This window comes from Nesoenas mayeri (assembly GCF_963082525.1).
Source record: "Nesoenas mayeri genome assembly, chromosome: 3".
Taxonomy (NCBI): domain Eukaryota; kingdom Metazoa; phylum Chordata; class Aves; order Columbiformes; family Columbidae; genus Nesoenas; species Nesoenas mayeri.
In genome coordinates this window covers 119,552,861-119,566,451 of record NC_137544.1, presented here as the reverse complement: position 1 = coordinate 119,566,451, position 13,591 = coordinate 119,552,861, and the positions used below count along the sequence as shown (strand labels likewise).

General features: G+C 39.7%; 1 protein-coding gene across 1 annotated transcript in view; it reads left to right on the top strand.

Moving 5' to 3' along the window:
• Positions 1-1,015: 1,015 nt before the first annotated feature.
• The window catches only part of VRK2 (VRK serine/threonine kinase 2), a gene marked incomplete at both ends in the record, with an annotated part of 39,255 nt that continues 26,679 nt past the window's right edge, over positions 1,016-13,591 (top strand). The window contains 6 exons of the mRNA XM_080341512.1: positions 1,016-1,151; positions 8,758-8,813; positions 9,347-9,416; positions 10,224-10,311; positions 10,422-10,530; positions 11,776-11,868. Coding sequence (XP_080197638.1) covers positions 1,016-1,151; positions 8,758-8,813; positions 9,347-9,416; positions 10,224-10,311; positions 10,422-10,530; positions 11,776-11,868 — 552 coding nt within the window. The remainder of the gene's footprint in view (positions 1,152-8,757; positions 8,814-9,346; positions 9,417-10,223; positions 10,312-10,421; positions 10,531-11,775; positions 11,869-13,591) is intronic.

Below are 13,591 nucleotides of genomic sequence, written 5' to 3'. Positions count from 1 at the left end.
CTCACCATGAAGAAGTTTCTTCTCATATTTAAGTGGAACCTCTTGTGTTTCAGTTTGTCCCCTTTACTCCTTGTCATTGGTTGTCACCAAGAAGAGCCTGGCTCCACCCTCCTGACACTCACCCTTTATATATTGATCACCATGAATAAGTCACCTCTCAGTGTCCTCTTCTCCAGCTCCCTCAGCCTTTCCTCACACGGGAGATGCTCCACTCCCTTCAGCATCTTGGTGGCCACGCTGGACTCTCTCCAGCAGTTCCCTGTCCTGCTGGAACTGAGGGGCCACAACTGGGCACAATATTCCAGGTGTGGTCTCCCCAGGGCAGAGCAGAGGGGACGGAGAACCTCTCTTGGCCTGCTGACCACCCCCCTTCTAATCCACCCCAGGAAAATTTAAGAAAAGAAAACAACACGAAAACCCAAGGCCAAACAAACAAAAAAACCCTCTTCACTTGCAAAGTGCGCCTTTAAAAGAGAGCGAGCAAAGGCGGCTGGGGGGTCAGGTTCGCCATTACAACTTGTGCGCTTCCCTCTGAGGCGAGTGTCGCTGCGCGAGCGGGCGGTGGAGGCGGGAAACCGCACGCGCTCTTCCCGCTCCCCGCCGCGCGGAGGGGAACCGGGCGGCTCAGGGACTCCCGCCCGCCGGGCCGGCCCGCTCCCCGCCCCGGGGCTTCCCCTTCTGCTGCTGTGGGCAGGCGCTCGGCGGCTGGGCCCGGACTGCAGGAAGTTCTCCGCCGGGAAGTTTGTAGCGGGGAGGCCGCGGGGGCCTTGCGGAGGTGGGTGCGGGAGCAGCGGGCGGTGGGGCCGAGCACGGGCCGGGGGGCCGACTCCGTCCCGGCGGCCGTTGGAGGGGAGGCCGCGGTGAGGGAGCCGGCCCGCCCGCTGCTGCGCTGAAAGGCCCCGAGGGGATCGCGGGGCGCTGGTTCCCGCGGAGCGAAGAACATCGAGGGGTGTTTTGTTTCTTCTGACAAAAGTGAACTTTTTCCTTTCGTTTTCTCCCCTCCCTTCAAGGTACGATGCCGCCTAAGGATAGAGGCAGGTACAAGCTGCCGGTTCCTCTCCCCAAAGACATGATCCTGAAAGACACGGAAGGAAAAGTCTGGCGGCTGGGCAGTCAGATCGGCCAGGGAGGATTTGGCCTCATTTATTTAGGTAAAATACTGGTGGTGATAGAAGGGGGCTGTGTACATTTCTTTGGAGCTTTCTGCCATGAATGAGTTTTCAAAGTTACTGTTGTTTACATGCTGGTGTTCATCTGTGCTGAATTGTGGTTTTCTGACGCTTATAGCACCCTGTTGTTGACAGTGCAGCGTGTTGTCCGTGGGCTGTCCAGCCCAGTTTGCTGGCTTCTAGTGAGCTTTTCCGTGGAGCTTTTGTGGGGTAGGCAGGGTGCTGCTGTCAGGCTGCGACGAGCACTGCCAGCTGATGCTCTTCAAAGTAATGGGGATGCTTTCATGAGCTGCCACTTTGGATTTACGCCAGTCTTGTGCTCTGGAGTGCTCTGGGTTTCCTGTTACTGGAAATGTGATTTTCTGGCCAGGACTAAATCAGTTTTAATCCAAGAAGCATAACAGCAACAATAGTTTGCTAGTGTTTAGTCCATCTCTTTATCTCTGATGTGTGTTTTTATTATGAAAAGTATACCTTTCAGTAGGTTTTTTTGGGGCTTAATCTTACAAAAACGTTCAGCTGTCTCTGAGAGTCAAGGGGAGTGAAGTAGATGTCAAAGCTTGAGAGTAAGATACTGGTGCTCAGTGCTGAGAGGCACCTTCTTTCTCTGTTCTGTTCAGACTAGTTTTTAGTGTGTATACAGTGAGATGTGAGAGGGCCACTAAACTTTCAGAGAGAAGCTAATCCAGAAAGAGCTGAAGAGAGGTGAGCGAGACAGGAGAGTGCAGACAAGTTCGCCTGCCTGCCAGATATGAACAGCACAGCCCTTTTATGAAATTAAAGGTTAACTTCGCCAGCTATATCTTTTAATAAGTATTTTTACTGTAGTGGTGTAAAGATTTTGATGTGCGTTGTTATAGCTTAATTTCCCATTAAGTGTACTCCATACTCCATTAATCTATAACAATGTTCTTGAAAAATTTTACAGTATCTCTGCAAAATATATTTACAAGGGCTGCATGCCATCAAAGTTTTTGTTCAGTGAATCAAAGCTGCTGAATGCCATTTACTGACCATTAGCCCTAGGATGCAAATAGTTTCTCCAGGTGTAGGGCTTCTAAACTTCTAATTATATACTTGGAAGTAACTGCTACCTACAAGTTCTATCCTGCCTCACAAATGTTTTCCCTGGTTTTGTTCTTCTTCTTTCCCATTTGTGCCATTTTATCTGTTTCTTTGTTGATTTGTTCCTTCCCTTTGATTCCTTTGTGTTTTTCCCTTGACCAGCAGCAGAAGGCTCACAAATACCGATTCCTCACAGTACTGAAGAGGAGACCTTCCTCTGCTGCCAGAATAATATAAGCCATGTAGAGATGTTCATTCAAGAATTGCTTTTGTTGTAGTGAGAGCAATATGGATCATAAGTGAGAATTAACTATGCTGTTGTATGTTAGAAGTTTTATTTTATTTTTGTTACTGGTACTAATTTGTTGTGAGACACTTCAGAGCTGTTATCCCTTGATAAGAAGGAACAGAATAGAGAGCAACTGAGGAAGAATGTGACATATTGGTGGTCTCACTACTAGCTTGTAGCCCTGTGGAGAACAGTGGCAGTACACTGGAAAATTAAGCAAGAGTTGAGGAGGGTGCTACTGAGAGCCTCACATTATCTCATTTATCTTCCTGATCACAGTCAGTAATTAACACCAGTCTTTATATAAATCATTCTCTAGTCCTGTTGCAAGCACTCTATTAATGCACAATTTGGACTGAAAATTTAAACGCAGAAAGGTCACGCAATGGTTTGTTAAAATTCCACCGTCACAGTGAAATCTGCTGTACGCAGCACTATCTGTTTGCAGGCTTCTTGCTCATGGAACGGATGGTTTTGCAAATTATTTAGTTTTTATATTATATGCATACATGTTTGTTAGATAGTGTCTTTTAAAATAGAACTTATTACATTGTAAATGTATTGTGTATGTGTGTGTATTGTAATGCAACTTGCTAAGTTTTAGGTTTTGAAATGATTTTTTTGTGTCTGGCTTTGCAGCAGGTGTTTAGATGTTGCTGTTTGACTGCTATTTTTGCATGTGTTGTTACAATATGGGAAGCTCAGGAAAGTCCATATTGATAAAGTCACAGTCGAATTTTTGCCCTACTTGGAGATCTCTCACCAGTATAACCAGCCCACTATCCTTTCCTTTTTTCTTCCCCCATCCCATATTCCAGGAAGAGGAAAATAATGTGTTTGTGGCCTTTTCTGTCTCTGTCATTGATATTCTGAGGCCTGATGTTCTAGGAATCAGGCTGAGGTGTGAGAAAAAGGTTGTTTCTATTTCAGAAAGAGTAATTTCCATGGCTGTGAGCAGGGGTGTACATGTGTCAGGGAAGTGAAGCATTGATGGGAGCACATTCTGTCATTGTCATACTGTTCATTCCTTGGTTTGCCTTTGGAAACCAGCTTTAGCAATTGATTCTATAGAAATTAAGTACTTCAGCAGTTGCTTAAATTAACTTCACTGAAAATATTTACTGTAGTATGGCAAATGAATTAAAAATGCAGTAAAAGTGATACCTAAAGTATATGTTCAGCATGATTTTTATAAACTCAATGGAAAGAATATTAATAGCAAAAACTTGTAATTAATAGCACTAGCAGGTAGCTGTCTGGTTAAAATGCATTTTGGCAAAGGTTTCATTGTACCTGCAGATGTGAACCTCAGTGTGGAAATAAATTCAGTGGCAGACAAACACCACTTGAGGAAAGAATTTTTTGATTTATTCGCTAATATTAAACTATATAAATACACATATAGAGAGTAGATAACCCATTTTTTTTCACCCTGTCTGTGGGCAAACTAAATCATAGATTTAGCTGAATTTTACTACTTGGTAATTACTTAGGGCTGACCACATGGTACAGGATCAGTCTGCTCCATCTCTTAGAGAGGCATCTCTTAAAGGTGCCTCTTTTCTTTTTTCTTTTTTTTTCTTTTTTTACACAAGTGAGCAGGTTGTGTGTGTGTTTGATTGTTTGTTTTCTCTTCAGTGGAGGATGCATTTCTGAGAAGTATTATATAATAACAGGAGGAGCTTCGGAGGAACGATAGGGCACCTGTTGCCTGATGGAAGGCACTCCCTTCAGTTGTCTTTGGCACCTGTACCACACTGCAACTGGCATTTTATCTTCTGAGTGGGCACCATGTCAGACGAGCAGATGGGCTGGAGCAGAATCTTGCCAGAAAACAGTTTGTGCATCAAGTTTTAAATATTGGAGGCTTGGACTCCCATCTGAGAGGGCTGTAAGAGCAGACCATACCAAGCTTTTCTGCCTGGGGTTAAAGAATGTGTCATACCTATTCCAGCTTAGAGTAATTAACTTTGAAAGTCAAACAGTGGCTTCTGTTGCTGTGGAATACAAAACTTTGGCTCGGGTGAATCAAGATCAAGGCTTTGTAGAAAGATGAGTGAGAAAGGTAGTAAAATTTCTTACCAGTGCTGAATGTTCTTAACTTGGAGATATTTGCAAAATAGTTTAGCAGTTAAGCAAAATTTTCTACCAAAACCAGTTTAGTTAGGTCTTGTGGAAGATGGTTTCACAAGCATGGTACAGAGGGCTATGTATATGTAATTTGTATAATGAAACTCAACACTCTTAAAGCTACCTAGAACAATAATCTAAAAAAACCCCATTCATAAACCTTACTCAGGCAAGTCTGTTCAGGAAATGATGATGTGTCTTTAAAGTGAGCAGAGAAACAGATCTTCATTAGGTGACATTAAAAATGGACTGTACACACCCTTCAAACACTGAATGCTTCAGTTCTTGGGAAGTATTGGATGTCACAAAGGCGTCTGGGGGGCAGCAATGTGCTTTGTTCGCCTTTAAATATTTGCCTTAGTACACTCCATATGTAGGAAATATTTGAAGTGGTGTGTTAAATCACAGATGCTACTTTTAATTTATTTGTGCACATTTTGTTTTTAGTAAGTGTATTACTACAACTTAGATTGTTCTTTATTGTTAGGTGCTCTCAGCAGTACTCCCCTGTGTTTGTTAGCTGATGAATTTAACAGCTCTTGGCTTGACTTAAGCAGGGTCAGAATTTTTCCAGCTTTTTTTATAGGTAGCCTGTAACTTTGAAGTGTGGCATTTTTGAGGTTAGTTTTTAAAACTAAGCTGACAATACCATTCCTCAGGATTAGTTAACCAATGAATTAAATACTAGCAACCCAAGAACTTCTGAAAATTGTTTTATTCATGTTTCCCAAACAAATATCGTCAAAACATCCAGCAGTGGCAAAGACACCAGCTGCGGACAGGAGCAGGGATGTTTTTTCAAACTGCCAAATCAATGCTGTTTTCTTTTCCACTGTGTAAACTTTGTCAACAAAACTGGTTCTGTGAGAGCCATTGAAAATATTTCGCCATATTCCAAATGTGACTGCCACAAATTAACTGCTAAAACTACAACAAGCACGTTTGAACTGGCAAATAGAGCTGGCACGTTGCTTTGTCAGACTGCATGCAATTGTGCTGTGTGGTTGTAGGAAATCACAGATCATCCAGAAACACTCTTTTGTTACCATGTCTTATTAACATTTAGAAAGCTACATTAATTAAGGTTGTGGCACTCAGCAACAAAATGGATGAAATTCTCGATTAAAGTGGATGATAAGACCATAACTGCTGTGCCTGGGTCAAACTAGGGAATTCTAGACATGGGTTAATTTGAGGTAAGTTATTTGCTGTGTTGTGTAGGCATAACAGTTGGAAATTATGGCAAAGAATGTGAATCCTTCTGCACTGCTTTATTTTAGAGTGCATTTTAAATTTGTATGCTTTTCACTGGCATGGTAGCTGCAACGGTGGGATGAAGGGAAAATAGAGCTTTGCCCTTTGCCAGTGTTTTGTCGCATGCAAGAACGAGCCTCACAAAAACAGCCACAGCCCCCTACACAGCTTCATCTTGCACCAGTGTTCCCAGTTAACACTTGTGCAGACAATGGTTTCAATTGTGCGCTTACATAAACACACCTCCCCCAAGATGTAAGGAGATTGTGCATCTCTAGTTGATAAAAGCACCATGAACTGTAAACTGGGAACTCTCACACTTGTTATGCTATTTTAAGATATCCTTTGCACACATAATTTCACCATATAGTGCTCCTGGTATTCTGTGTGTGTACTTATGTGCCATCAGAGACCTCCCGCCTATCAGCATTGCTCTCCTGCAGGGTGTCTGCTTACTGTCCTGCAGTCTAGCATTTAACTGATTGTAATATTATAAATAGCCATGTGCTACCACACAGAACGAGGCTAGCACATGGCTAATTACGAGTATACAGTAATTAACTATGAGCTAAACTCGCAGGAGAGTATGTGGTGGTGGTCTATGAGGTATGTAATCAGACTGTTTGTTAAACCTTGGGAGCCTTTCCAGTCTGTTAAGTAACTATACATAGTAATGAGACAATTTTTAAAAAACAATTTATGTATGTGTATGGACAAAAAATAGTCTGTCTTATTTCTGAGCAGTGGCTAAAGTATTGCTGCTTGATATATGAATGGTTAATTAAAATGATGTTACAAAAGGTACGCATGCAGCTTTTGCCTATCTGTGTGTATGCAGTTAATTGTGTAAGAAGTTTAGAGTGTTATTCATTGTGAATATTATGCCTTGTTTCATACATGTGCAGTAAAAATAATAACACTGTTTCTCCTTTTGTAGATTTGAATGCCGTGTTACCCATTTTATGGAGCATCTGTTCCTGTGTCTTGTTGAGCTTTGTTTGACTTTTCTCCCTTTTCACACTGTAATGATTGCCAGTTAGTTTTGGTTTTATTTTTCTTCACAATATTCTTTCAGTGTGACTCCAAAAAGCATCCACGCTGGCATAGCGTAAGAACCGTGGGGGTTAGACCCTTTTGCTGGGCTACCTCCCGTTAATTGCTCTTCTTCCTTACCCTGACAGCTGTTACTGTCTGTTCCAGATTACCATGAACGAGGCCTCTCTTTATAAAATGTCAAGATGTCTACAGGGAAGTTAGATCAGACTCTTTCAAATACATTTAAATTTGGTACTTTTCTATACCTACCAAACCTCTGTTAAGTAACTTGGTATTAAAATACATTTTCTTATACATAGGTTCTTTGCTGATCTGTGTCAGCAAGGGAGCACATCTAATTCTGTTTGCGTAATGTGATGTTGTTGAATATAACAAAACACATGGCATGTGTTCTTTTAAGCTAATGTCTTCAGATATTAACACACAGCCTACATGTGGCAGAGAAAGATAAAGACTTAAGCACCTGTGCCTTAATTCCCAATTCCATGCAATAATATGGTAAGAACAAAGTTTACCAAAACTTCCTTCCTGGTTGCATGATAGTTTTAAAGTGTATTCTGAATGTGACTGCTACTCATTTGAGTCTGTGGATAGTTCACACCTTCCAGAGCTACTGTTTCAGGATATGTTCATTTTATCTTAATGAGTTATTAGCACAGAAGAATTCACATGGGAAAGTGTCAAGCAGAAGGCAGTGGGGTGTTTGGGGTGTGTATGCTGCCAAATTCAACCCAGTTGCTGAATAGAATTGAAGGAAGATGGCAGCTGAAGGAGTCTGTTATAAAAATATTTTTGTTCCCTGACCATCAAAAAATGTAAGCTTGGTTGGTTTGAGTAGATCTAAGTTTACTTGATTTTTATTATGCGGATAAAAGTAGTCTATTTTTGTGTGTGCTCATAGTTGAAGTGTTTCACACCTGGACTGTTGTTGGTATTTGATCATTATAAGAAGTTTGAAAGGGACACTTATTTCCTTGGAACTGTATTCTTTTTAGTTTTTTTCAGTGATGATTCTGAAAGATGATTTAGTCTCATTAAATTTTAATCCCAGTATAGCTCCATGTAGCTTCAGTAGTATCAGAGAGAACTGATAGTTCTCTCAGGGTCAGAAGAAAATAGGATTGCATTGTCTGTGCAGAGAGGTTCTGTCTCCTGGGCTGTAATTGGCACATGTGGTCAATTATTGTTTTGAAATCTCTACTTGCACTAAGAGGCAAAATCCCTCGTCTCCCTTTTAGGCAGGTGCTGGCTGTGCTACCCCTAACTTAGGCCAGGGTCTAAAGAATGTCAGGACGGAAATCAAGGTTCCAGGGCCAAATTAATTTGTAATAAAGGAAAGCAGACAATCCTGTCAAGGGCATAATGTAGGTTGTAACTTTTAAGTGGTGTCTTTGTCACGACAGTGGATTGACAGCAGCCACGCACAGAGGTTATCCAATTGACTGCAGTGACTTAAACATCATCCGTTATAATGGAATGCCTCATTGTGGTGCAAACCTGCAGTGGGGACATCCTGCTTATTCCTTAATTAGCATTGAGAGAGAAAGTTCTGAAAATGTGGGTTAAAATAGTTTCTGGACTTGTTAATTAAAACTTGTGTGTGTGTGTTGTTTTCATTTTGTTTTTCTTTGAACTTGGCAAAACTCTGACCTTTAAAAACAAGAATTCAGACAAAATGTTGGGTATCTTCAGAGTGTATTTTTTTGGTCACCTTATATGACCCTAGCTTGGTCTTTGTTTGCAATTATATTTTGTTGCATACAGTTTGATCTCCATCTCTTTTTCATTTTGCAGCCTCCCCCCAAACTCATATTCCTGTAGAAGATGATGCAGTGCATGTAATTAAAGTGGTAATGTGCAGATCTCATTTCTAAATTGTTAACTTCTATGCAGTCCTTTCTCTTAATTATCTATCCTTATTTTCACCATTGGGTCTGTATTTCATGCTTGTGGCTTTTGGATTTTTTTCCCTGTTTTTTGGGGGTTTTTTTTGTAACTTAATCTACTTTCTCTGCTTGGGGATGTATTTGGCATTTCCCTGACACGTAGTATTTCTTTGACTTGATTCTTTCCTTTCCTTGGTTACTGCCCTCAACAGTTTCATAAGCAAAGTCAGACTCTGAACTTAAACACACCTGATCTACAGTATTACTGAAAATAGTGTCTTAAATAATTCCTGAAAGAATCTGTGTTGTTTCTGAAAAGGCGTTGCCAAACAACTTTTCTTCTTAGCTACCTATTAAAATTACATTTCACATGGTATGGTATATGGGAGGTGGAAAAAGGGGGGTTCATCCTCTTTGAATTTCTCATACACTTTTCATTAGAAACCGTTGTCTTTCTAATGCATTTTTTGATACTAAGTTTGTTTATTTCTCAACAGGAATATCTTGAAAATGGCCCCTTATTTTCTGAACTGAAATTTTACCAGCGGGCTGCAAAACTAGAGCATAGTAAGTAACATATCAGTTTGATTCAGGAAGATTTAAAGAAAAATTTGGGTTTGACTACATCTAATAAAAACTGTTGCTTTAGAGCTTGATAGCCAGCTCATTCCATATACACTGAACTAGTCCTAGTTGACGCTATAATTTTAAATGGCTATAGGTTTCTTTACTTGAATGTCTTCATGGTCTTTTCTGATCAGAAGGGACAACAGAAGCACATCAGATTTATTATGTGTACACTGCGGAGTGCACAACAATGAATGTTGAACACAGGTACTACATGGACTAATTGGTGACCGTATTTCTGCTAGTAACTCTTTCCATGTGCAGAGCTAAGAGTGTGTGTAATCTTCACAGGATTTAGTAATAATCAAGGCACTTGATTCTACAGACACTTAAGCATGGATGTGATTTTTTTTTTTAATGAGAACTGTCCTAAAGACTTTAGATGACTTAAGTTTGCTGGTAGACATAAGCACTTGAGATAGCTTGAAGCATTCTGTATTGAATAAAGTAGAGCTTCTAAATGAATTATTTCTTCAGCTATTGATAATTGCTTATCTGCCTTCTAGGAGAACGAAGTACCACATTGCTAGAACAAAAACCTGCTTCGTGTCTTGCAGAATGTAGAGAAATTCAGAGTAAAGTTATGGTCTGAATTGTTTCCTACACAAACTGGCAAATAAGTCGTATTTGTTTCATTCGAAGTCTTGGCTTGATAGCGAACACAAAACCAGCAAAAAGAACCCCACACCCCAACTGAAATACTCTAGCAACCTTTAACTCAATGTTGTGTTTTTGTTATTATTACAGTAAGAAAATGGATGAATCTCAAAAAAATAAGATGTTTAGGAATTCCAGTGTTTTGGGGATCAGGCTTGGCTGAGTACAAGGGAAAAAGGTAATGTGATGGATGAATTGTAATTAAGCCTCAAATTGACTGAAGTCCTTTCAATCTGATGCAAACTTGCAGTCTTGTCTTAAAGGATTTCTCTCTTTATTTCCTGGTAGCTATAGATTCATGGTCATGGAGAGACTGGGGGAAGACCTTCAAAGAATCTTCGAAGATTGCGGAGGCAGATTTAAGAAGGAGACTGTTCTGCAACTTGGGGCACGAATAGTATGTACAGAGTGAGAGGAAACTGCTATGTCTCAAACTTGCTGAGTTCAACTAGAAAATTGTCTTTCTAATATAGTTCCTTTAGCTAGATCTTGAGTTTAGAATTAAACACGTGTAAATGCTATGTATTTTCTGATTTTTCATCTTTTTTAAAAATAAAAGCTGAAGAAACTCAAGAACCTCTGCAGACTGCAAGTGGGTGGGCTCAAACTAAATTTTTTTTCTAATAGGTTAAAAGACCATACACTTCAAAATGTGTGTCTAGACTGAGATGTGTAAGCCTATTCTCATATGCTTTAACATGTATTGATTTTTTCTTTCGTGTCTGAAGGCTATTGTATTAGACATCCATATTTGTCAAAGTTCACAATTGCATGCCTGAATGCAAAATTTTCAGTGTGTTTGAACACACTGATTGTACAGACCAGGACTAGGCCAGCCTGCAAATATCAGTCTTGTTTTCAAATGTGTGTAAACTGGCACACATTAAAGGAATATTGTATTTGTGCTCCTTTGTAATATCATTTGTATTGAGAAAGGCTGTTATTACTGAACAGAGCTGCACAGCACGTGGAGTAGAGGCAGTGGTCGTATGTTACAGGAAGAGCAACTCTGAGTAAAAATGACAAGTTTTCGCAGAAAGAGTGTCTTAGTGTCTTTTAACCTAAATAATTTAGGGTTTGTAGTCACATAACTGAGAAACTTGTAACACTCTTTGGACTCTCCAAAAGCCAGGATTAGGTTGTCTTTTGTATGAGTTGCCAAGTGCAAATGTGTTTTTTAATAACAATTAGGGCTACCGTATCTCAATAAGGACCTGAAGAAGGATGATGATGCAGGGGAATGGAGACATGAAATGCAGGCCATATAATAACTGGCAGGATCAAATTATTATTCAATCAGCCCTGAAGGTTTATATGTTCTTTTTAAGAGCTTGGTGGTCTCACCATTTCCTCCAGTGTTTATAAAGTACTAGTTTCATTCTTGCTTTGTGACCTTAGAAGCTGATACTCACAGGTAGCTACCCAGGGATACCTCATGCAAATATATGGCTTGTTTATGATTTCCCATCGGCTCTGTGCCTGATGGGGACAGACCAGGTGGCCCTTGTGCTCTTACTCAAACCACACAGCTCAGTCTGTAGAGCCTTTGGTTTCACTGAAGAAGTGAGAATTATTTGGTGGTAGGGTTAGGGGCAGAGTGGAGATGATGATGATGATGTTTTCTGTTCTTCTCCTTTTTTAGTTGGATACTTTGGAATATATACATGAAAATGAGTATGTTCATGGTGACATTAAAGCAGCAAATCTACTTTTGGGCTACACCAATCCACATGAGGTAAGCATGTTTACTTACCTACACTGTTACTCTAATGTGTTTAAAACTGCTTAATAGTTTTAAGTTATTATTAAGTTTAAATATTCTGCATTAACAGTTCTTTTATTAAAACAAGTTTATGCAAGGACATACACATCCTCATGACAAATCTGAGAGGGGCTCTGTGGAGCTTAAGGTCTGAGAAAGCGGAATGGAACTACTTTGTTCCCTTTGTGCTGTGCTGACTGGGGTACTGGTATGGATGGTAGACTAATCAAGGTGGTAAATTAGAGGATCTAATTGCTGTTCTAGATTATGCCAGTTTAAGTATATTAGTAGAGTTTAAGGATATGGTCCATTGTGTTTTCATTCTCAGGAAGTTCTAGCTTTCTAAGACTGTCATGAATTGTGTTTCCATGCATTTAACTCTTATGCCGTGCTCGTTGTAGTGGATATAACAGGTAAGTAGGATTAAGGTTGCTTCTCTATAACAGTCTAAAACTAAAGCTAGCTTTGAAATTGGAGTGTTTTGGTGAAATGTTTTGAAACAAATGTCTTGATCCTGTCATATTCTACATGCTCTTCTGATGTCATCTTTTTTCTTCAGCTAGTAAAATTTAAGTATGCCTTTTTATTGGAAAAAAAAAGGACATCTCTAGCTTCACTTCAATGTAATTAGCTGTGAGCAATACTTCATCTTTTCTTTCCATTTTTGTTTTTCTACTGCAGTGATAAAGAACAGATCTTGCAAAACAGTTCACTGCCATTAGAGATTAAACAGTTGAACTATGTCTGCTTTTTTTACAGGTTTCAAGTTAAATGATTGAGTCAAATTGAACTTTTCAGCATTCTAAAACACATAGTTTGAAAACTATCATGGCTGTTTAAAACAACCATGTTCTTAGACAGTGGTAGCAGCCAGTACATAATCTCAGTTTATGGTGTTTACCAGCCTGCTGAATCCAAAGGAGGAGGCTATTTAGAGGCAAACCAATCTGCTATCCAAACACATTAACATAACTCAAATGGCTTTTTTTTTTTGTCTTGGCTATTGTGTATTTTTATGACAGTGAGATATGCTGCTGTTTCTCACACTGAAATAAGTTTGGAAATGTCCATTTACAGTAATCATAAAATTTTAAGCCATGTAGCTGACTTTGATTGTCTGCTTTTGAATTAGCCAGCTTGTGGGGTGATTTTCCGATTTGTTTCTCATGTTGTCCGCATGAAGGTTGTGCTATACTAGTATTTTGTTTTCGTGAATACTAAATTCCATGACAAATCAAAAAGAACGTACTTATGAATTACTGGACAGAGGTTTTAGGTGGAAATATGACTTGTTCTATTTAGTAAATAAATCAATAGACATTTCAGTTTAAGTAGCTCCTAGCTCGAAACATACAAAGTGTACGTTACTGCTGAAAGCTGTTGTGTAACATTTTCAGTAAAATTTCTTTTCCATTGAAATTTTTCTATAAAACATTTTTAAAAGTTCACATACTGATTCAGAGGAGCTAGCAGGAGAGAATTTCTACTATTTGCTTGCATTTGTAAGGTAGGAATTAAACTTTCATTTCTGTATGCTTAACAAAACTTAGAGCTCTTCAGGTATTATTCAGATAAGCTTCCCAGTCATGGGCCCCAGAAATTCTGCAAGTGCCCACAGTGTGCTGAGTTGGCTGGAGCCATGATGACCATACCGCACCAGTTTACAGCTGTATAGACAGTGATGATAATTTCTAAA